A 23724-nucleotide genomic window follows, 5' to 3' on the forward strand; every position below is an offset into this window, starting at 1 on the left:
GTCGAAGAAGCACCTAGGGTTGCTCCGAGGGAAGCACAACCCACCAGGGCACGCCCTGGTGGGTTGTGCCCACCTCGGGTGCCCCCTGAACCGCCTCTTTGCTCTATAAATACCCCAACGTTCCAGAAACCCTAGGGGAGTCGACGAAAATCAATTCCAGCCGCCGCAGAGTCCAGAACCACCAGATCCAATCTAGACACCATCGTGGAGGGGTTCACCACTTCCATTGGTGCCTCTCCGATGATGCGTGGGTAGTTCTTTGTAGACCTTCGGGTCCGTATTTAGTAGCTAGATGGCTTCCTCTCTCTTGTTTGATTCTCAATACAATGGTCTCTTGGAGATCCATATGATGTAACTCTTTTTGCAGTGTGTTTGTTGGGATCGGATGAACTTTGAATTTATGATCAGATCTATCTTTTTATCCATGAAAGTTATTTGAGTTTTTTAATCTCTTATATGCATGATTTCTTATAGCCTTGTATTTCTTCTCCGATATTTGGATTTTGTTTGGCCAACTTGATCTATTTATCATGCAATGGGAAGAGGTGCTTTGTAGTGGTTTCGATCTTACAGTGCTTGATCCCAGTGACTGTAAGTGCATCTAGTGCCACCCCTAGTTGGTTTTGGAGTATTGACGACAAACCTAGTTGAGGGACTAATGTGTTTGTGAGAATTGCAGGATAACACAGGTAGAAGTCCCTCATTGATTCGGTTTTCCTACCAGAGATGACCCCTAAAAATGTAAGAAGACATTGAAGACAAAGGTGGTATGTGAAGACATTCACATTGAAGACTATGACAAGAGAAGACATCGCATGAAGACTATGGAGCGTGAAGACTTAGTTCTTTCGTCGTTCCTTTTCTTCTTTGTTGAGTCATAGGAACCACCGTACTATTAAGTGGGGTCCAAGAGAACCAGTCAGAATGACTGAAGTGATGCTTAACCAAAATCCTATGTCTTCGAGTGAAGACTATGAGAGCAAATCTTGTCCAGAGTTGGATAAGTCAGCTTTGCTTGTAGCCCAAGTAAAGTTGCCGTGTGTGTTTGAAATCTGACCATTGGAACACGTGTCAGTTCCTTAGTGACCCAGGGTCATTTCGGACAAATTAGGTCGGGTTGCCTAGTGGCTATAAATAGCCCACCCCCTACAACCATAAACGGTTGGCTGCTCAGAGTTAGAGTACGGCTTTTGTCGTTTGAGAGCAACCCACCTCGAAGCCTTTGAGAGAGAATTCCTTGCGAGGATAAAGCCCTAAACACCCAGAGCTAAAGAGTGTTAGGCATCACTTAAGTCTTCCTGTCTGTGTGATCTGAAGACTTATTACACTTGAGGACTATGAATCCTCCAGCCGGTTAGGCGTCGCGTTCTGAGCATCCAAGAGTCATTGTGGATCGCCGGTGAACGAAGTCTGTGAAGGTTTGGAAGTATACCTTGAAGACTTACCAGAGTGATTGGGCGAGGACTGGGTGTCCTTAGCTCAAGGGGAATAAGGTGAAGACGAGGTCTTCTGAGTTGAATCTCAGCCTCCCCAACCAGACGTACAGTTGTCACAGCAACTGGAACTGGTCCAACCAATCATTGTCTTCAACGAGTCACTGGTTTCATCCTTCCCTTCCCTTTGCTTACTGTTAGTCCTTGTGAAGTCATTGTATGATTGCATTATCTTTTGTCTTCACTGAGTGACTACTTGTTCTGGTTGGCTTCACAATATCTTCCTACCTGATCTTACTACCTAGCTGCTATTAGTCATTATGCTTTCACTTAATTGAATACTTGACTATGGTTTGCCTAGTGTAGTCTACCTTCCGCTGTATGGTAATAGGTTTATTTCTATCGTTTGTCTTCGAAACTTCCATGTTTTGAAGACTTTCATAAAAATCGCCTATTCACCCCCCCTCTAGTCGATCACTAGCACTTTCAGTGACAGAGGGGGAACCGACACGTATGTATCATTGCTACTAAGGATAAAACGATGGGGTCTATTTCTACATAAATAGATCTTGTCTACATCATGTCATCGTTCTTATTGCATTACTCCGTTTCTCCATGAACTTAATACACTAGATGCATGCTGGATAACGGTCGATGTGTGGAGTAATAGTAGTAGATGCAGGCAGGAGTCGGTCTACTAATCTTGGACGTGATGCCTATATAATGATCATTGCCTAGATATCGTCATGATTATTTGAAGTTCTATCAATTACCCAACAGTAATTTGTTCACCCACCGTTTGCTATTTTTCTTGAGAGAAGTGTTGGGGAACATAGCAATAATTCAAAATTTTCCTACGTGTCACCAAGATCAATCTAAGAGATGCTAGCAACAAGAGAGAGGGAGTGCATCTTCACACCCTTGAAGATCTCTAAGCAGAAGCGTTACAAGAACGCGGTTGATGGAGTCGTACTCGCGACGATTCAAACCGCGGAAGATCCGATCTAGCGCCGAACGGACGGCGCCTCCACGTTCAACACACGTACAGCCCGGGGACATCTCCTCCTTCTTGATCCAGCAAGGGGAGAGGAGAAGTTGAGGGAGGACTCCAGCAGCACGACGGCGTGGTGGTGGAGCTTGTGGTATTCTTGCAGGGCTTCGCCGAGCTCTACGAAGGAGAAGGAAGAGTTGGAGGAGGGAGGGGCTGCGCTAGGGAAGGGGGTGTGGATGCCCTCTCTCTCCATCACTATATATATAGGGGAAAGGGGGTGGAGGAGGCGCCCTAGGGTTCCCTAGGGGAGGGGCGGCGGCCATAGGGGAAACCCTAGATGGGTTTGGGCGCCCCCACCCCTAGGAAACTTGCCCCCCAAGTCGGGAGGGGTGGCTGCCCTAGGGGAGGCGCCCCCACCTCTCCAAGTTACATGAGATGGGGTGGGAGGGGCTCTCAGCCCCTTAGTGGGCTGATGTGCCTCCTCCCCTTGGCCCATAAGGCCCCCTAGTGCTTGTCGGGGCCTCCGAAACCCCTTTCGGACACGCTGGTCGTCACCTGTTACCCCCAGAACAATTCCGGTCTCCAATACCCTTCGTCCAATATATCGATATTCACCTCCGGACCATTCCGGAACTCCTCGTCACGTCCGGGATCTCATCCAGGACTCCGAACAACCTTCGGTAACCACATACTATTTCCCATAACAACTCTAGCGTCACCGAACCTTAAGTGTGTAGACCCTACGGGTTCGGGAACCATGCAGACATGACCGAGACATCTCTCCAGCCAATAACCAATAGCGGGATCTGGATACCCATATTGGCTCCCACATGTTCCACGATGGTCTCATCGGATGAACCACGATGTCGGGGATTCAATCAATCCCGTATACAATTCCCTTTATCTATCAGTATGTTACTTGCCCGAGATTCGATCATCGGTATCCCTATACCTTGTTCAATCTTGTTACCGGCAAGTCTCTTTACTCGTTCCGTAATGCATGATCTCGTGGCTAACTCATTAGTCACATTGAGCTCATTATGATGATGCATTACCGAGTGGGCCTAGAGATACCTCTCCCTCACACGGAGTGACAAATCCCAGTCTCGATTCGTGCCAACTCAACAGACACTTTCGGAGATACCCGTAGTGTGCCTTTATAGCCACCCGGTTACGTTGTGACGTTTGTCACACCAAAGTATTCCTACGGTATCTGGGAGTTGCACAATCTCATGGTCTAAGGAAATGATACTTGACATTAGAAAAGCTTTAGCAGACGAACTATACGATCTTGTGCTATGCTTAGGATTGGGTCTTGTCCATCACATCATTCTCCCAATGATGTGATCCCGTTATCAACGAGATCCAATGTCCATGGTCAGGAAACCATAACCATCTATTGATCAATGAGCTAGTCAACTAGAGGCTTACTAGGGACATGTTGTGGTCTATGTATTCACACATGTATTACGGTTTCCAGTTAATACAATTATAGCATGAACAATAGACAATTATCATGAACAAGGAAATACAATAATAACCATTTTATTATTGCCTCTAGGGCATATTTCCAACAGTCTCCCACGTGCACTAGAGTCAATAATCTAGTTCACATCACTATGTGATTGTAATGAATCCAACACCCATGGGGTTTGTTCATATCTCGCTTGTGAGAGAGGTTATTAGTCAACGGGTCTGAACCTTTCAGATCCATGTGTGCTTTACAAATCTCTATGTCATCTTGTAGATGCAGCTACCACGCGCTACTTGGAGCTATTCCAAATAACTGCTCTACTATACGAATCCAGTTTACTACTCAGAGTCATCCGGATTAGTGTCAAAGTTTGCATCGACATAACCCTTTACGACGAACTCTTTTACCACCTCCATAATCGAGAAAATCCCTTAGTCCACTAGTTACTAAGGATAAGTTCGACCGCTGTCATGTGATCCATTCCTGGATCACTCTTGTACCCCTTGACTAACTCATGGCAAGGCACACTTCAGGTGCGGTACACAGCATAGCATACTGTAGAGCCTACGTCTAAAGCATAGGGGACGACCTTCGTCCTTTCTCTCTCTTCTGTCGTGGTCAGGTCTTGAGTCTTACTCAATACTCACACCTTCTAACACAGCCAAGAACTCCTCCTTTGCTGATCTATTTTGAACTCCTTCAAAATCTTGACACAGTATGTATTCATTTGAAAGTACTATTAAGCATTTTTGATCTATCCTTATAGATCTTGATGCTCAATGTTCAAGTAGCTTAATCCAGGTTTTCCATTGAAAAACACTTTTCAAATAACCCTGTATGCTTTCCAGAAATTCTACATCATTTTTGATCAACAATATGTTAACAACATATACTCATCAAAAATTCTATAGTGCTCCCACTCACTTCTTTGGAAATACAAGTTTCTCATAAACTTTGTATAAACCCAAAATCTTTGATCATCTAATCAAAGCATACATTCCAACTCCGAGATGCTTACTCCAGTCCTTAGAGGATCGCTGAAGCTTTGCATACTTGTTAGCATCTTTCAGGATTGACAAAACCTTCTGGTTGTATCACATACAACCTTTCCTCAAGAAAATCGTCGAGGAAACAATGTTTTGACATCCTATCTGCAAGATTTCATAAATAATGCAGTAACTGCTAATATAATTCCAACAGACTCTTAGCATCGCTACGAGTGAGAAAGTCTCATCGTAGTCAACTCCTTGAACTTGTCGGAAAACATCTTAACGACAAGTCAAGCTTTCTTAATGGTGACACATGCCATCATTGTCTGTCTTCCTTTTAAAATCCATCTGCACCCAACAGCCTTACGACCATCAAGTAGTTCTTCCAAACTCTATACTTTGTTTTTATACATGGATCCTCTCTCAGATTTTATGGCCTCAAGCCATTCGTCAGAATCCAGCCCCACCATCGCTTCTTCATAGCTCGTAGGTTCATTGTTGTCTAGCAACATAACTTCCAAGACAGGATTACCGTACCACTCTGAAGTAGTACGGATCCTTGTCGACCTACGGGGTTTGGCAGTGACTTGATCCGAAGTTTCATGATCACTATCATCAGCTTCCACTTCAATTGGTGTAGGCGCCACAGGAACAACTTCCTGTGCCCTGCTACACGCTAGTTGAAGTGACGGTTCAACAACCTCATCAAGTCTCCACCATCCTCCCACTCAATTCTTTCGAGAGAAACTTTTCCTCGAGAAAGGACCCGTTTCTAGAAACAATCACTTTTGCTTCTGGATCTGAAATAGGAGGTATACCCAACTGTATTGGGTATTCTATGAAGATGCATTTATCTGCTTTGGGTTCGAGCTTATCGGCCTGAAATTTTTTCACATAAGCGTTGCAGCCCCAAACTTTTAAGAAACGACAGCTTAGATTTTTTTCTAAACCATAGTTCATACGGTGTCGTCTCAATGGAATTGCGTGGTGCCCTATTTAAAGTGAATGCGGTTTTCTCTAATGCCTAACCCATAAACGATAGTGGTAATTCGATAAGAGACATCATGGTATGCACCATATCCAATAGGGTGCAGTTATGATGTTCGGACACACCATCACACTATGGTGTTCCAGGCGGTATTAGTGGTGAAACAATTTCCACAATGTCTTAATTGTGTGCCAAACTCGTAACTCAGATATTCATCTCTATGATCATATCATAGACATTTTATCCTCTTGTCACGATGATCTTCAACTTCACTCTGACTTAAACCTTTCAATAATTCAGACTTGTGTTCCATCAAGTAAATATACTCAGCATCTACTCAAATCATCTGTGAAGTAAGAACATAACGATATCCACTGCGTGCCTCAGCACTCATTGGACTACACACATCAAAATGTATTACTTCCAACAAGTTGCTTTCTTATTCCATCTTACTGAAAACGAGGCCTTTCAGTCATCTTTCCCATGTGGTATGATTTGCATGTCTCAAGTGATTCAAAATCAAGTGAGTCCAAATGATCCATCTGTATGGAGTTTCTTCATGCATATCTACCAACAGAGATGGTTCGCATGTCTCAATCTTTTCAAAAACGAGTGAGTCCAAAGATCCATCAACATGGAGCTTCTTCATGCATTTTATACCAACATGACTCAAATGGCAGTGCCACCAGTATGTGGTACTATCATTACTATCTTATATCTTTTGGCATGAACATGTGTATCACCATGATCGAGATTCAATAAACCATTCATTTTAGGTGCAAGACCATTGAAGGTATTATTCAAATAAACAGAGTAACCATTATTCTCCTTAAATGAATAACCGTATTGCGATAAACATAATCCAATCATGTCTATGCTCAATGCAAACACCAAATAACAATTATTTAGGTTTAACACCAATCCCGATGGTAGAGGGAGCGTGCGATGGTAGAGGGAGCATGCGATGTTTGATCACATCAACCTTGGAAACACTTCCAACACATATCGTCATCTCACCTTTAGCTAGTCTACTCAGCCTTTTATTTCGAGTTACTAACACTTAGCAACCGAATCGGTATTTATTACCCTGGTGGTACTAGGAGTACTAGTAAAGTACACAACAATATAACATATATTAAAAATACTTCTGTCGACCTTGCCAGCCTTCTCATCTACCAAGTATCTAGGGTAGTTCTGCTTCAGTGACCGTTCCCCTCATTACAGAAGCACTTAGTCTCGGGTTTGGGTTCAACCTTGGGTTTCTTCACTAGAGCAGCAACTGATTTGCCATTTCATGAAGTATCCCTTCTTTCCCTTGCCCTTCTTGAAACTAGTGGTTTTACTCACCATCAACAATTGATGTTCCTACTTGATTTCTACTTTCGCGGTGTCAAACATCGCGAATTGCTCAAGGATCATCATGTTTGTCCCTGATATGTTATAGTTCATCACTAAGCTCTAATAGATTGGTGGCAGTGACTATGGAGAACTATCACTATCTCATCTGGAAGATTAACTCCCACTCGATTCAAGCGATTGTAGTACTCAGACAATCTAAGCACATGCTCAACGATTGAGCTTTTCTCCCTTAGTTTTGCAGGCTTAAGAAACTTGTCATAGGTCTCATACCTCTTGATGTGGGCACTAGTCTGAAATCCCAATTTTAGTCTTTGGAACATCTCATACGTTCTGCGATGTTTCAAAAACGTCTTTGGCGCCTCAATTCTAAACCATTAGCATTGCGCACTGAACTATCACATAGTCATCAAGACGTGTATGTCAGATGTTCGCAACATCCACAGACGACGCTCGAGGTTCAGCACACCGAGCGGTGCATTAAGGACATAAGCCTTTTGCGCAGAAATGAGGATAATCCTCAGTTTATGGACCCAGTCCGCATAATTTCTACTATCAACTTTCAACTAAATTTTCTCTAGGAACATATCTTAAATAGTAGAACCAAAGCGTAAGCTACGACATAATTTGCAAAGGCCTTTTGACTATGTTCATGATAATTAAGTTCATCTGATTATTTAATGAACTCCCACTTAGATAGACATCCCTCTAGTCATCTAAGTGATACATGATCCGAGTAAACTAAGCCGTGTCCGATCATCACGTGAGACAGACTAGTCATCATCAGTGAACATCTTCATGTTGATCGTATCTACTATACGACTCATGTTCAACCTTTCGGTCTCTTGTGTTCCGAGGCCATGTCTGTACATGCTAGACTCGTCAAGTCAACCTAAGTGTTTCGCATGTGTAAATCTGGCTTACACCCGTTGTATGCGAATGTTAGAATCTATCACACCCGATCATCACGTGGTGCTTTGAAACAACGAACCTTCGCAACGGTGCACAATTAGGGGGAACACTTTCTTGAAATTTTAGCGAGGGATCATCTTATTTATGATATCGTCGTTCTAAGCAAATAAGATGTAAACATGACAAACATCACATGCAAATCATAAAGTGACATGATATGGCCAATATCATCTTGCGCCTTTGATCTCCATCTTCGAGGCGCGGCATGATCACCTTCGTCACCCGCATGACACCATGATCTCCATCATCGTGTCTTCATGAAGTTGTCTCGCCAACTATTACTTCTACTACTATGGCTAACGGTTAGCAATAAAGTAAAGTAATTACATGGCGTTTTTCATTGACACGCAGGTCATGCAATAAATTAAGACAACTCCTATGGCTCCTGTCGGTTGTCATACTCATCAACATGCAAGTCGTGATTCCTATTACAAGAACATGATCAATCTCATACATCACATATATATAATTCATCGCATCCTTTTGGCCATATCACATCACATAGCATACCCTGCAAAAACAAGTTAGATGTCCTCTAATTGTTGTTGCATGTTTTACGTGGCTGCTATGGGTTTCTAGCAAGAACGTTTCTTACCTACGCAAAAGCCACAACGGTGATATGCCAATTTCTATTTACCCTCCATAAGGACCCTCTTCATTGAATCTGATCCGATTAAAGTGGGAGAGACAGACACCCGCTAGCCACCTTATGCATCAAGTGCATGTCGGTCGGTGGAACCTGTCTCACGTAAGTGTACATGTAAGGTCGGTCCAGGCCACTTCATCCCACAATGCCGCCGAATCAAGATAAGACTAGTAACGGCAAGCAAATTGAACAAATCATCGCCCACAACTACTTTGTGTTCTACTCGTGCATAGAATCTACGCATAGACCTAGCTCATGATGCCACTGTTGGGGAACCTAGCAATAATTCAAAATTTTCCTACGTGTCACCAAGATCAATCTAAGAGATGCTAGCAACGAGAGAGAGGGAGTGCATCTTCATACCCTTGAAGATCGCTAAGCAGAAGCGTTACAAGAACGCGGTTGATGGAGTTGTACTCACGGTGATTCAAATCGCGGAAGATCCGATCTAGCGCCGAACGGACGGCGCCTCTGTGTTCAACACACGTACAGTCCGGGGACGTCTCCTCCTTCTTGATCCAGCAAGGGGAGAGGAGAAGTTGAGGGAGGACTCTAGCAGCACGACGGCGTGGTGGTGGAGCTTGTGGTATTCCTGCAGGGCTTCGCCAAGCTCTACGGAGGAGAAGGAAGAGTTGGAGGAGGGAGGGGCTGCGCCAGGGAAGGGGGTGCGGCTGCCCTCTCTCTCCCTCACTATATATAGGGGTAAGGGGGTGGAGGAGGCGCCCTAGGGTTCCCTAGGGGAGGGGCGGCAGCCATAGGGGAAACCCTAGATGGGTTTGGGCGACCCCACCCCTAGGAAACTTGCCCCCCAAGCCGGGAGGGGTGGCTGCCCTAGGGGAGGCGCCCCCACCTCTCCAAGTTACGTGAGATGGGGTGGGAGGGGTGCTCAGCCCCTTAGTGGGCTGATGTGCCCCCCTCCCCTTGGCCCATAAGGCCCCCCAACGCTTGTCGGGGCCTCCGAAACCCCTTTCGGACACGCTGGTCGTCACCTGGTACCCCCGGAAAAATTCCGGACTCCAATACCCTTCGTCCAATATATCGATCTTCACCTCCGGACCATTCCGGAACTCCTCGTCACGTCCTGGATCTCATCCGGGACTCTGAACAACCTTCGGTAACCACATACTATTTCCCATAACAACTCTAGCGTCACCGAACCTTAAGTGTGTAGACCCTACGGGTTCGGGAACCATGCAGACATGACCGAGACATCTCTCCGGCCAATAACCAATAGCGGGATCTAGATACCCATATTGGATCCCACATGTTCCACGATGGTCTCATCGGATGAACCACGATGTCGAGGATTCAATCAATCCCATATACAACTCCCTTTGTCTATCAGTATGTTACTTGCCCGAGATTCGATCGTTGGTATCCCTATACCTTGTTCAATCTTGTTACCGGCAAGTCTCTTTACTCGTTCTATAGCGCATGATCCCGTGGCTAACTCATTAGTCACATTGAGCTCATTATGGTGATGCATTACCGAGTGGGCCCGGAGATACCTCTCCGTCACACGGAGTGATAAATCCTAGTCTCGATTCGTGCCAACTCAACAGACACTTTCGGAGATACCCATAGTGTGCCTTTATAGCCACCCAGTTACGTTGTGACGTTTGGCACACCCAAAGTATTCCTACAGTATCCGGGAGTTGCACAATCTCATGGTCTAAGGAAATGATACTTGGCATTAGAAAAGCTTTAGCAGACGAACTATACGATCTTGTGCTATGCTTAGGATTGGGTCTTGTGCATCACATCATTCTCCCAATGATGTGATCCCGTTATCAACGACATCCAATGTCCATGGTCAGGAAACCATAACCATCTATTGATCAATGAGCTAGTCAACTAGAGACTTACTAGGGACATGTTGTGGTCTATGTATTCACACATGTATTACGGTTTCCAGTTAATACAATTATAGCATGAACAATAGACAATTATCATGAACAAGGAAATACAATAATAACCATTTTATTATTGCCTCTAGGGCCTATTTCCAACAAGAAGCCACTAGTGAAACCTACGGCCCCGGGGTCTCTTTCTCATATTATTTGTCTTTGCGATCTATTTTTCTTTGCTTTTATTTTCAGATCTTTTAAACCAAAAATACAAAAATACCTTGCTGCACTTTATTTTATTTGGTGTTCCATCAATCAATATTTACTACTCTCTCACATCCGTTTGCCAATTTCCGGCGCCGCTACCCGAAAAGGATTGACAACCCCTTTCACACGTTGGGTTGCGAGTATTTGTTATTTGTGTGCAGGTGTTGTTTATGTAGTGTTTCTTGGTTCTCCTACTGGTTCGATAACTTTGGTCTCATCACTGAGGGAAATACCTACCGCCGTTGTGCTGCATCATCCCTTCCTCTTTGGGGAAATACTGACGTAGCTTCAAGCCGCATCAATGTGTTGTTTCGTAAGGGGCTGATTTGGATCCGCATGTTTCATGCTATGGTTAGGTTTATCTTAATTCTTCTTTCATAGTTGCGGATGCTTGTGAGAGGGGTTAATCATAAGTGGGAGGCTTGTCCAAGTAAGGACAGCACCCAAGCACTGGTCCACCCACATATCAAATTATCAAAGTAACGAACGTGAATCATATGAGCATGATGAAAACTAACTTGACAACAATTCCCATGTGTCCTGGGGAGCGCTTGCTTTATATAAGAATTCGCCCAGGCTTGTCCTTTGCTGCAAAAAGGATTGGGCCACCTTGCTGCACCTTAGTTACATTTGTTACTTGTTACCCGTTACGAATTATCTTATCACAAAACTGTCTGTTGCCGATAATTCCAGTACTTGTAGAGAATACCTTGCTGAAAACCGCTTGTCATTTCCTTCTGCTCCTTGTTGGGTTCGACACTCTTACTTATCGAAAGGACTACGATAGACCCCCTATACTTGTGGGTCATCAAAGATCTCATGAATATAGCATTAACTAAGACATAACTAAGTCTTGGTAGACCAGAATTTTAGCAAAACCATATCGAAAGTGTTGTTAACACCAAAACATATCTCCAAATTTTGTTTTATATTGATCCTAATTTGGTTTGAATATTTTTGATAGAAGAAAATATCAACATACATAACTGAAGACACGGGCGAGGAAGGTTCCGGACAACTTCTGCTTAAACATACAAATAGTGAAGGGGTGGAGTGACTCTCAGTGCACACCGTTGGAGGATGGTTGTCACGTTTGAGAAGTAGTCGGCCTTGCCCAAAACGGAAATCGCTATCTGCAAGAAGGAGATGTCGGAGCCATTTGGCACGTACCGTTGGCCAAGTTCATGCATGCATGCATGTGTGGGCTGCTCTTGTTGTTCCGCTATATAAGTTCCCCTCCTACTCCTCCCTTCCGTCTACCTCCCGCCCCTGACTACCCCAGCTTCCTTCAATCGCAGTTCACCGTCACCCTTGACTCCCTCCTCGCCCTCGTCAATGACATGTCACGTGCTGGAGGTGACGGCATGCCGGCCAAGGACAACAACATTGCCGCTGGCAAGACCACCCTTTGAGCCCGCCTCCAGGACGCCATCTATCGTCGCCAGTCGTTCGACGCCCCGCTCTACGTAAGTGCCTCCCTCATCCTTTCACTTGATCGTTCTCACCCTTCTTCTCTTGATTGCCCCTTCTTGCTTCAATCGCAGTTCACCATCATACTCGACTCCCTCCTCGCCCTCGTCGAGGACAAGCTTAGAATCTTTAGTAGACGTGAAGAGATGACAAAATCATAGAGAAAACGTTGGACCAAACCCAGCAGTGGAAGTCCATTGATCAACCCACAGTGAGAAGGGGGCCAAAGCCCCCTCCCCTCTTTATCAATGGTTTATTAGAAGTAGAATGCACCCAATTACTAAAACACGTTTTCTCGCTAGTTGTGTTGAAAGTGTTTGGCATATTCGAGTGCAAAAGTTGTGTTGATGACTAATGCATATGTTGGTTTTCCTACTCCGCCCAGAAGGTGACGAGGCCCACACCATCATCATAGAACGGCAAATTATCTTGACCTGCGAGCAGCATGGAGAAGATATTAACATCGTCGCCTACCATGTGTCAAGGCCCACGACCATGGTCATCAAAGAGAGAAATGTGTTGCTACGAGTTTGGTCATGGTCGAAGGGGCCATGTGAGTGTTGTTCGTGCTCATCCATAGAACAAAAGTAACGTGAGTTTGTTCATGCTAATTTTTGAAGTATCTTTTTCATGGTAAAGTTCATTTGTCAAATCTCTATTATCTTCTCGATGTGAATTATGGATTTTATTCAATAAAGGGCGGTTTTTATCATAAAATGAAGCATCAAGCAGATACAAAATATAATGAGTAACATCCGGCCTCTACATAAATAGGATGCACGCAATCAAACACCAAAAGTCGGATGAAAGGAAATATAGCAAAAGCCGACAAATCTGCAATGATAGAGTCCTATAGACTGACACTATGCCTATGTCGAAAGTGGCGGTGGATCGATCCGGAGGTTATGCTGCCACCCATGTTGAAAAAAAAACCTTCGTAGTCGTCTGCTCCAACCACGTACACATGCCTTGAACAATAGTCAAAGCGACTGAAGCACATAGGCTCCCACCCTTGTTAGCATTTTGAACCTATTTGGGATACCATCCAACCAATGACCAAATATATTGGCAACACTTATGGGCGGATACAAATTTGACGGTATTTGGATGACTTACCATATAGAATGTGTAAACTTGCATTGGGAAAGAAGGTGTTTGATTGTCTTGTCATGATCACAAAAGCAACACTGCTTACTTCCTGGTCAGTTTCTCATGCAAGGTTTTTTTATTAACATAACTACCCTATGAAGATACCACATGAAGATTTTAACTTTTAATGGAATCATCGACTTCCAAATTTTATTGTTATTACGCACTTGTACCTCAGAATGTGTGAGCGTACAGTAGATAGAGTCCATTGTGAAAGGCCCCGGTGTAGTAAGGTTGCAGCGAAACACATCCCGACCTTGTGTCAGGTTAATCGAATCCAGCCAGGATAAAAGATTATGCCCTGACATAAGTCTGGGGCAATCAAATCCCTCCTGAACGAAATATGCGATGGGGATGGACTAAGCACCTACGCAATAGTATTAATCTTATTGCGGGAAATTGTGTACAAAGCTGGATATTGTTCTCGAATACTGGCATTGTCTAGCCATATGTCTTTCCAGAAATGGAACTCTGACCCATCCTTTATCATGGAAGACCCAAAGCAAAAGAGATGCTTCTTTGCCGTCATTAAGCATGCCCAAAAGTAAGAGTCACCAGGTTTCCAATAGGTCTGAGGCACCGCCTTCTGGCTTAGATACTTGTTGCGCACCATGGTTTGCCAAACACCATCCTCAATAAGAAGTTTGAACAAGTATTTACTAACTAGGGCCTCATTCTTGGCCTGCAGGTCATGAATTCCAAGGTCACCTTGGTCTTTCGCCCTACAAACCATGCTTCATTTGGCTAGCCTGTACTTTTTCTTTTCACCATCTCCTTTCAAAAAGAATCTGTATCTAAAATAGTTCGGTCTTTGTAGGACCCCTTTTGGGAGTTGGAAAAAAGAAAGCATATAGAGAACCATATTTCTGAGGTCAAAGTTAATCAAAACTTGTCGTTCTCCGATTGAGAGCAGCTTGGCTTTTCAACTGATCAACTCTAGATGCTCCTCTACATGTTTCCACTCCGCAATTGTAAGACGTCGATAGTGAATTGGTATTCCCAGATATTTAATCAGGATTTGGTCATGTAGCAATCAAACAGGTCAGCATAATTGGCAGCCACCTCAATGGCTCCTCCAAAGCAGAAAAGTTCGTTATGAAAGTTAATTTTGAGACCCAACATTTGCTCAAACGTTGAAAGAAGAGTTTCATGTTTTGAGCCTTGTCCATGTCATGTTCCATAAAAAGAACTGTGTCATCGGCATATTGTAGAATAGAGAGGCCAACATCCACAAGGTGTGGCACTGCTCCTGCAATTTGGTCGTCCTGCTTGGTGTGCTCAATCAGAATAGCCAACATGTTAGCAACCATGTTAAATAACATTGGGGGCATGGTGTCACCCTGTTGTAGTCCTTTTCTGTGTGAAAGTAATGGCCTACATCATCATTGACTTTGATGGCCACATTACCTCCACTTATAAAATTTTGGATCCACTGACGCCATTTATCGGAAAAATATTTCATTCTTAGGCATGTTGCTAATATGAATTTGGACATGGTTAGCAAAATACTTTTTTTATATAAAATACAATAATGTTTGTGATATAGGGATGGAAAGTGAGAGCGAAAATGATTGCATGATTTGTGTGCTACTCCTAGCGTAGAGCACTGATTCCCCACCGAATCAGAAGTTCTCACATAGTACACCGGAGTGCAAACTAGTACAGTGTGATATTGGATTAGCTCATATACAACAAAACCTCCATCAAATAAAAAAATTGCGTCAAGTCTTAGTCCATCAACAAAAAATGAAGGATGGAGTTATACGCAAACAAAGAATAAATAGCAGAAATTATATAAATTCATATAATATGCGAAGAGATGAAGGAGGGTTTTGAGGGAAACACATAGCATGCTCGTTGGTTGTCTTGAAAGTGTTGGCATCTCATGGTGCAAAAGTTTTGCTGATGCCTGATGCATATCTTGGTTTGCCTACTTATCAAGCATGAGCTTCTTGTTAAAAAGCGACACTAGGATATTTTCTGTTCCTTTTGCAAGTTCTGAATTTGAATTAGACAGATTCTTCATCTGACTCTCCTGCCTAAAGATCCTCTCCTTCGGAGACATGATGAGTGGAAATGTTCTATTTTTCTTTATCGTATCCTTTCTTTCTCCTTCTCGTTCTCGTTTGACATTCTTTCTTTGTCTTCTCAATTTCACCCTCGTCAACATTATCTGCATACAAGTCATCACCACCACCACTTATGTCATAATCATTATCCACTATTTCCCTAGATCGAATCTAAATCTCAATAATCTGATGTTCTATCACCTTTTGTTGAATCTTATTCCTCCACGACAAAGATAAACTTGTTCTTACTTCTAGTCTTCATGCTCCACCTTGCTTTGTGCCTCTTGCTTTGTGGCCTTAGGTTATAAATTTTTGCTGATGTCTAGATCTGGATACGCAATTTGTATAGGCATTGGGACACTTTCTGAATTGATGACATGCTCTGCCTTAGGGTCTTCTACTTAATTTGAGTGTGTCTCACTTTGGATATTGTTCCTTGGCTTTGAAGGGTTGAGAATTGAGGACAGATAAGCTACTGGGAACTCCAGAACATCATCTAGAATGATGGCCCTCAAGTTGTCATCACGATCAAGATAAATACTCTGAAAAGGGTCCCAATTGGCACGAAATCAAGGCATTTTCTTGTGTCATCCTCAATTCTAATTCATATTAAACCGTTCATGTTGACTACAAGTATTGATACAAAGTAATAGCCTTTAACCTTACCATTGCATACCGGATCTCCTCCATGACGTTCTCAATTAGAAGAGGCACCCATATATCCTTATCTAGATAATCATACAAATGCCATGACCATTAACTTAGGATTGATTACTACCGGTGCCAAGAAAGTACCTACCATGGTTAAACTCTGCTGAGAAATAATTGCCGCCTAGAACTTCAAGAAGAATCCATACATTCCATTTCACAGGTTGCGTTCAATTAATTTATTTTCGGAACAAAAACCCTCCCAAACCCCTGCCCGAACATTAGCACATTTCCTAATCTCCATCATCTTGCACCGCTAACGATCGACAATGTCAAAATAAAGAAGCCTTTTTTGACAAGTAAAACTCCAAAAAAACATGATAATGCGAAGAGATTAAGGAGGTGGAGCACCTACGGGGGGACGAGAAAAAGACGTCACCACCTCTTCCAATTAGAGGACAAGCACTTCGGCAACGAACTCTTCATCCACACGTCGGCGGTCACTTTCGCCCATTGCCGTAACTCGTACGGTCACATGCAATGCCGCCGCCAGTTAGTGTCACTTCCGCGGCCCTCATTTTGAACAAACTCGGCAAGGCAGAGCACTTGCCGGCTGGGATGATTTGACATGTTAGCACCGTGCCACGTCGACCATGGACGCATATGGTGATCGTAGATGGCCCTCCAGTGACCATAAATCACATTTTTCTCACTGGAGTGAGTCACCACTGGTGCATTTTGGGTTAGTTTATACTCGTACGTACTACTTGTATATAGTACTGTGCTTATTAAAATTAATAACGAGGCAGATACTAAATCGGAGCTGCGGCCGGTTTCATCCGACACTCGGAGGTACTCTGCCAAATGGCTCTGCTTTCCCCCTTCCTCCTTGGGGCGCTTCCCGAGAGCGGGCGGCAGGCGACGTGTCGCGGGGGCAGGCGGGCGTGCGCACACCTGGAGCGCATGGGCGGCGACACCCAAACTCCTCCCAGTCCCCCACTCCCCCGTGCTCAGCTCGCCGCCCCGCCTATTTAGGCCCCGGGATAAGGACGGGCCCGAGGCCTTGATGCTTCTCGGCGCCTCCATCTCACCGCAATCCGGCCACCATGGTACCGCTCTCCCGCCTCCTCCTCTGAAGATCCGCTCTACGCATTTCTCTAATCGCCGATTGACATTGCCCTCTGTAGTAGGAGTAGTTGCTAATCTAGTAATTTGGGCGCGCCCATGGGTTCTTGTTCTTCCATTTCAACACAAGAAATCGTTTGCTTGCTGATGACAAATGTCTTAGAGTTCTTGCGTTTCCTTTTCTGTAGTTTAGCTGGCCTGTGGTTCTGATTCTGAAACGCCCTCGTACGTGATGGGTTCCGAGTTATGTACCATCCTGTCTTCATGGTTCTGATTCTGAAACCCCCTATATGTGATGTTTGTGCTCTGACTTATTTCTCAGTTTCAACTGTGAACATGGGCATTACTGCATCTGGCAAGAATCTTGAGGATGTAAAAATAATGGCAGTAACTGGTCACTCCTGCCTGTATAATAAAGTTTGCTATTGAGTCGTATTGAGAGGGGATACACTTTACTACAACTACAAGAGTTGTACAGTAGATTTTACTGGAAAAAAATGGTCATTTCCTTCCTGATGTATGTGTACGATGCATCAAGTCACTAATCTAGCCGTTGAATCGAATGTATGGCTCACTTCCTTTCCCCCTAGTATCTGTATGCTGCTCACGGAAATGTTGATGTCCTTGGAGGTACACGAGACAAGATCACGGACTCATGCGGCTGAAGAAGGGAAAGATGCCCCAAAAAGGCAGAAGGAAGAGCACAAAGAGCAGGAAGGGGGGAAGGAGCGGCCCTCCAAGAACAAGAAGCCGGCCGAGCCAGAGGCACCAACCAAGACCAAGAAGCTCAAGGGTGGGGAGTCGGAGCTAGATGGGAAGGAAAACTCGACGAAAGAGTACACAGATTTCTGCAAGGCCATAAGAGAGCACCTCTCTGTGGAGGACATGCGCAAGATCCTCGAAGCCAACGGGCAAGACGCTTCCGGATCAGAAGATGCAGTTGTTCCAAGCTGGTATAGTCTATTTGACATTCTGAGTGAAATGTTAAGAAATGTTAACAACATGCTTGATGATTTGCTCATATGATAAATGTTCTGCCAAATGTTCACAACATGCTTGATGGTTTCAGTGAGGATATGATGTTTTACGGGCCGCTTGAGAAGTGCCCAACATGTGGTGGCCAGCTTGAGTGCAAGGGGTGGAAGTACAAGTGCACTGGTAAATACAGTGAGTGGGCAAGCTGCATTTTCAGCAGCAGCAATCCTCCAAGGAAATCTGATCCTATAAAGGTGCCGGAGGAAATCAACAATGATTATGTGAACAAGGTAATGAGGCCACACTCTTCTTAGTATATTTATTTACCAGTGCTGCATTCACTTGGCGAGCGGTCTACAATCTGAAATAATTTGCCTGTTACCCTGCAGTGGCTGAAGCAGCAAGAAGGGAAGGGGTACCCTAAGCGTGATGTGGACGAAGAGGCCCATATCTTCTCGGGCATGATGATCGCATTATCTGGACGGATGTCGCGCTCACACGTATAGTATTTGAACATTTACCCCCTTCTACATTATGGTTACGAGTTGCACATATCTGATTCTATTGCTTCTGAAAATGGCCAGGCTTATTTCAAGGAGCAGATTCTGAACCATGGAGGGCAAGTGAATAATTCTGTGCTTGGTGGGTGTCATGTAGTACTATCCTTTCTGTTGTATCATCTATGAACTGCTGCCATTGCTGATGTCTGTGCCTTCGCCTTGCAGGTGTCACATGTGTAGTTGCTTCTCCAGCCGAGAGAGACAAGGGGGGCTCAGGAGGATTTGCTGAAGCACTGTAATAATCCCTTGCCGATCACTTTCTTATCTTGATGTCTTCCAATATGGTCCATGCTCCAAGATGTGTTTAGCACATATGGAAGCAGTTCATTTCTATTTACTTGTTACTTTAGATGGAATGTTACCCCTGCACATTACGCTTTCTGATCATGTGTTCGTTTCACAATTGAACCATGCATGCGCAGGGAGCGTGGAACTCCAGTAGTGAGTGAGAACTGGATAGTTGATAGCATTCAGAAGAAGGAAGCCCAGCCTTTGGCTGCTTATGATATTGTATCGGATGTTGTTCCGGAGGGCAGAGGACTGCCACTGGATAAGCTTGATCCAAGCGAGGAGGCCATCGAGACTTTGGCTGCAGAGGTAATCAATTGCCTTTAACTTCTACACTTTTCACAATTGCAGCTCCAGTCAGGTAATCTATAGCTCTGTTTTGGTTGGGCAGCTGAAACTTGCTGGCAAAAGATCGGTGCACAAGGACTCTAAACTGGACAAAGACGGTGGGCATATCTTCGAGAAGGATGGCATCATCTATAACTGCGCCTGTTCGGTTTGCGACTTAGGGTCTGAGATGAATCAGTATGCACTTCTGTGTTCTATCGTATGTGTTGAGGCCTGAGTGGAAGTGAAGTATACATTGATTCAAGCACCCACAAACTGTTCTATCTATGCAGGTTCTGCATTATGCAGCTGATCATGCTACCTGAAAAACACCTGCACCTCTTCTACAAGAAGGGTCCAATTGGCCATGATCAGATGGCAGAGGAACGGGTCGAGGATTTTGGTAATCGTGTCAATGATGCTATCAAGGAATTTGCTCGTCTGTTTGAGGAAGTTACTGGAAATGAGTTCGAGCCATGGGAGAGAGAAAAGAAGTTTGAGAAGAAGAGCATGAAGATGTACCCCTTAGACATGGTACATCTTTTAGCTTCTTCCTTCTCTGATTCCATGCTTTGGAGTAGCACCCAGAAACATTACTGTTTTTCTTCTTTCCTTGGCAGGATGTCGGTTTCGACGTGCGTCATGGAGGTGCAGCACTTCGTCAACTGGGAGCTGCAGCAGCACACTGCAAGCTTGACCCTGCTATTTCTTTTCTTCTAAAGCAATTGTGCGGCCAAGAAATATACAGGTATCAGTTAACTTCTGTGTTGCTAGTTGAAAACATCGATTAAATTTGTCTTGGGAAATAATTGGAAAACAACATGTCTATGTTTCTTGGGGAATCTTTGAAATGGCTGTAATAGTATAGCCTCCTAAATTTAGGGGCCATCAGTTTGTCAAGAGATGGTAAAAAATGTTACCTTACTGGTCTGTGTCACAGGTATGCTCTGACAGAGATGGCCCAGGATCTGCCTGACCTTCCTGTTGGGATGCTTACGGATCTCCATTTGAAGAGAGGTTTGCCCTTAAACATTTCTGTTTGCCTCACTTGTCAGTCTATATCATCAACTGTTCCAATTGGCAGGGGAGGAAGTGCTACTTGAATGGATCCGAGACGCGGAAGCAGTGCCGGAGTCCGGCCCTGCTGCTGATGCATTGTGGATAGAGATAAGCAACAAGTGGTTCACCCTGTTCCCCACAACTCGGCCATATATAATGAGGGGGTTTGAACAGATTGCCGACAATGTACGGTTGCATACCATACTTCTCACATTATCTCCAGTCAGTTAACCTATTCATGATGATCTCAAGGTTTGTTCCGAATGCAGGTGGCCTCTGGTTTCGAGACGATCCGCGATATAAATGTTGCGTCTCATCTCATAGGAGATGTTTTTGGGTCAACCTTAGATGATCCGCTGTCTGAATGCTACAAGAAGCTGGGTTGTTCAATCAACAGCGTTCCTGAAGATTCAGATGATTACAAGATGATTGTCAAGTACCTGGAGAAAACGTACGAGCCGGTCAAGGTTGACGACGTGGTAAGGCGTCGCACTGCCATGCCTTTAGCTTTTCTTCACCCATGGTTGGTTCTGCCTTATGATCCGCTCTCTTTCAGGTCTATGGCGTGTCGGTGGATCGGATATATGCCGTTGAGTCCAGTGCATTCCCTTCGTATGAAGAAATAAAGAAACTGCCAAACAAAGTTCTTCTCTGGTGTGGTACGTCCGTGCATGTTGCGGTTTAGCTGATGTGTTGCTGATTGTTGGTACTGTCACTCGCGTTTTAACTTGTCGGCCTCTTGTTTTGCGCAGGAACTAGGAGCTCGAACCTGCTCAGGCATCTGCATAAAGGATTCATGCCTGCTGTTTGTCATCTGCCTGTGCCCGGATACATGGTAATTCTCCTGTTACGTGGTCGATCCCTGTGCCAGTAGATAGGCTGAGCATGGTGCTGAAATCTTGTACACCGTTTGTGCAGTTTGGTCGAGCCATAGTCTGTTCGGACGCGGCGGCTGAAGCTGCTCGTTATGGCTATACGGCGGTGGACCGTCCAGAGGGATACCTGGTCTTGGCAGTGGCCTCTCTGGGGGAAGAGATCAAGGAGATAACGGGCACACCAGGAGCAGAGGTACTCTGACCCACCCTGTGTAATGTATACCCACACATTTCAGGATGTTTTTGAACCTGTTGTTACTCATTACTGATGTTGACATGTTGTCCTTCTGTTTTGGACCCAACAGGATGTGAAATCCCTGGAGGAGAAGAAGCTTGGCGTGAAGGGGGTGGGGAGGAAGACGACGGACGAGTCGGAGCACCTCACCTGGAGGGACGACGTCAAGGTGCCCTGCGGCAAGCTGGTGCCCTCGGGGAACGAGGACGGCCCTCTCGAGTACAACGAGTTCGCCGTGTATGACCCGAAGCAGGTACGCTGCCAAACTCGACGTGGCCGGTGATGTCTGTGTTTTGGTGATCAGCTTCGATGACGATGCCGTCCTGGTTGCGCAGGTGAGCATCCAGTTCCTGGTCGGGGTGAGGTACGAGGAGCAGAACATGGAGGTGGTGCCGGACGAGTGAAGCGTCCGCCCTCGGGCCTCCGGTCATGGCGGCGTCCGGCCGCGGTCAGGTCGACGGTTCCCTGTATTTTGGAACGCTTTAGTGGTAGTGGTAGTGACCGTTTAACGGTCGTGTGATCGGCGCGGCGATGTAGTTCGGCGATGATGTCGGCGGCCTGTGTCCCATTTTGGGCTGCCTCCAGGTTTCGTCCCCGTTGCCGCCGGTTAGTAGGCGTTGTTGGGTAACATGGAGGTAGGAGGAACGCTTGTGGTTGTAGTAGCTGAACATGTTGTGCCTGTATATATGTCTGTAGCAGAATGTGTGTATGTATGTATGCATCTGCCAGCTGGGGTCCTGGTGCCGTGGTGCACGTAGCAGGAATGCATGTGGATGTTGGTTTGCTGTGCACTACTAGATCGTGCTGTGCTACATCCTGGGTTCTTGGTTTTATTTTAGAAATCTAGCACAGCAAGCTTGCTGTTGCATCTTCTTTTTTCTAGCCTATCTATGCTGTTGATCCATGTTGGGCCACTCAAGATAGCAAACATGAACCGTAGGATGTTAAGGTTGGGTTTCATATGAAATTTCTTTGAAACTAAACAGCCATGAATGGTTTGGTTAGTGGGCAATTTGTATTCTACTACTTTGAATTAAAAGGCCCTGGATGGTGAAAATTTGGCCCTCATGTCTTCGCCGTCCGCGGCGGTGGTCCGAACCCCTAATCCATTCAATCCCAACATGACCAACAATACGTAGATAAATTGAACATAGCATAGGTCAGACAGGTATACCAAGTTCACAAGATATACCAAGTTCATTGATCCACTAATATCTATGACTAATAAACGATAATAAGGATAGAGAGGCGGTAGTACTTTTCGGTGTATGCTGCTTGGCGGCGGCGGCGCCATTAGTGGACGAGGATGAGTAGGAGATGTCAGGCCGCTCAGACTCCCCAAGCCTAGCCGCAATGCCTTTACATTTTTGCGGTGGTCGTTCGCCTCCGCTGAGGTCAAGGACCGATGGATGACGTTGTGGAGGAGGTCGTCATTTGAGTCAGCGGCTCAGGCTAGCCATAGTGAGGGTAACTTAGTTAGTAACTTAACACATCCCAAGATAATTTTACTTATGTGGCAAGTATTTAATGAGGAGAGAGATGTTTGGAGTAACATAATATGTTACTGTAACATAGCGCTTCTCGAGGTAAAATGAGTCTATAAAGCAATAAATGAAACAATCTATGACACTACTACTAAGATACTTTGCAGTACGAAGATAGTAATTTAGACTAATGTCATATGCATGACACTAGACTCCCCACTATGACCAGCCTCAGACACATATCTACATGACCCGCAACCAGACCGGCTGGATTTGTCCTGCGTCGCCCACTATTTCGCACGGCGAGCAGCCTGTGCCTTCGAATGGGCCGGATAACCATGGGCTCGGCGGTACAGGTACCAGCACACAATGCCGTCCGGGAGGAACAGGAGCTAGAAGTGTCAAGCCACACTACTTGCATTAAATAATGTTTGTGAAATGTTAAATTTTGTTCACACAATTTCAAAAAAAGGTACATACAATTTGAAATTTTTTAC

At 44.9% G+C, this 23724-nt stretch overlaps 1 protein-coding gene across 3 annotated transcripts; it reads left to right on the forward strand.

Moving 5' to 3' along the window:
• Positions 1 to 17137: 17137 nt before the first annotated feature.
• LOC125524049 (poly ADP-ribose polymerase 3) lies at positions 17138 to 22555 on the forward strand. 3 transcript variants are annotated; one of them, XM_048689132.2, is made up of 18 exons: positions 17138 to 17408; positions 18055 to 18377; positions 18494 to 18689; positions 18789 to 18899; positions 18984 to 19041; positions 19125 to 19194; positions 19382 to 19556; positions 19639 to 19772; positions 19868 to 20108; positions 20195 to 20322; positions 20515 to 20591; positions 20659 to 20819; positions 20903 to 21112; positions 21190 to 21292; positions 21386 to 21468; positions 21552 to 21701; positions 21814 to 21996; positions 22079 to 22555. In XM_048689132.2, the coding sequence occupies exons 1-18, from the start codon at positions 17406 to 17408 to the stop codon at positions 22145 to 22147; spliced, it is 2475 nt and encodes an 824-aa protein (XP_048545089.1). In that variant the 5' UTR covers positions 17138 to 17405; the 3' UTR covers positions 22148 to 22555. The 3 variants fall into 3 exon arrangements, with proteins under 3 accessions (XP_048545089.1, XP_048545093.1, XP_048545086.1); XM_048689136.2 differs by having other exon boundaries at positions 19639 to 19757; XM_048689129.2 differs by lacking the exon at positions 17138 to 17408 and having other exon boundaries at positions 18007 to 18377.
• Positions 22556 to 23724: the final 1169 nt, after the last annotated feature.

The sequence above is a fragment of the Triticum urartu genome, chromosome 1A (genome assembly GCF_056163025.1).
Source record: "Triticum urartu cultivar PI428250 chromosome 1A, HENAU_Tu73, whole genome shotgun sequence".
NCBI classification, from domain to species: Eukaryota; Viridiplantae; Streptophyta; class Magnoliopsida; order Poales; family Poaceae; genus Triticum; species Triticum urartu.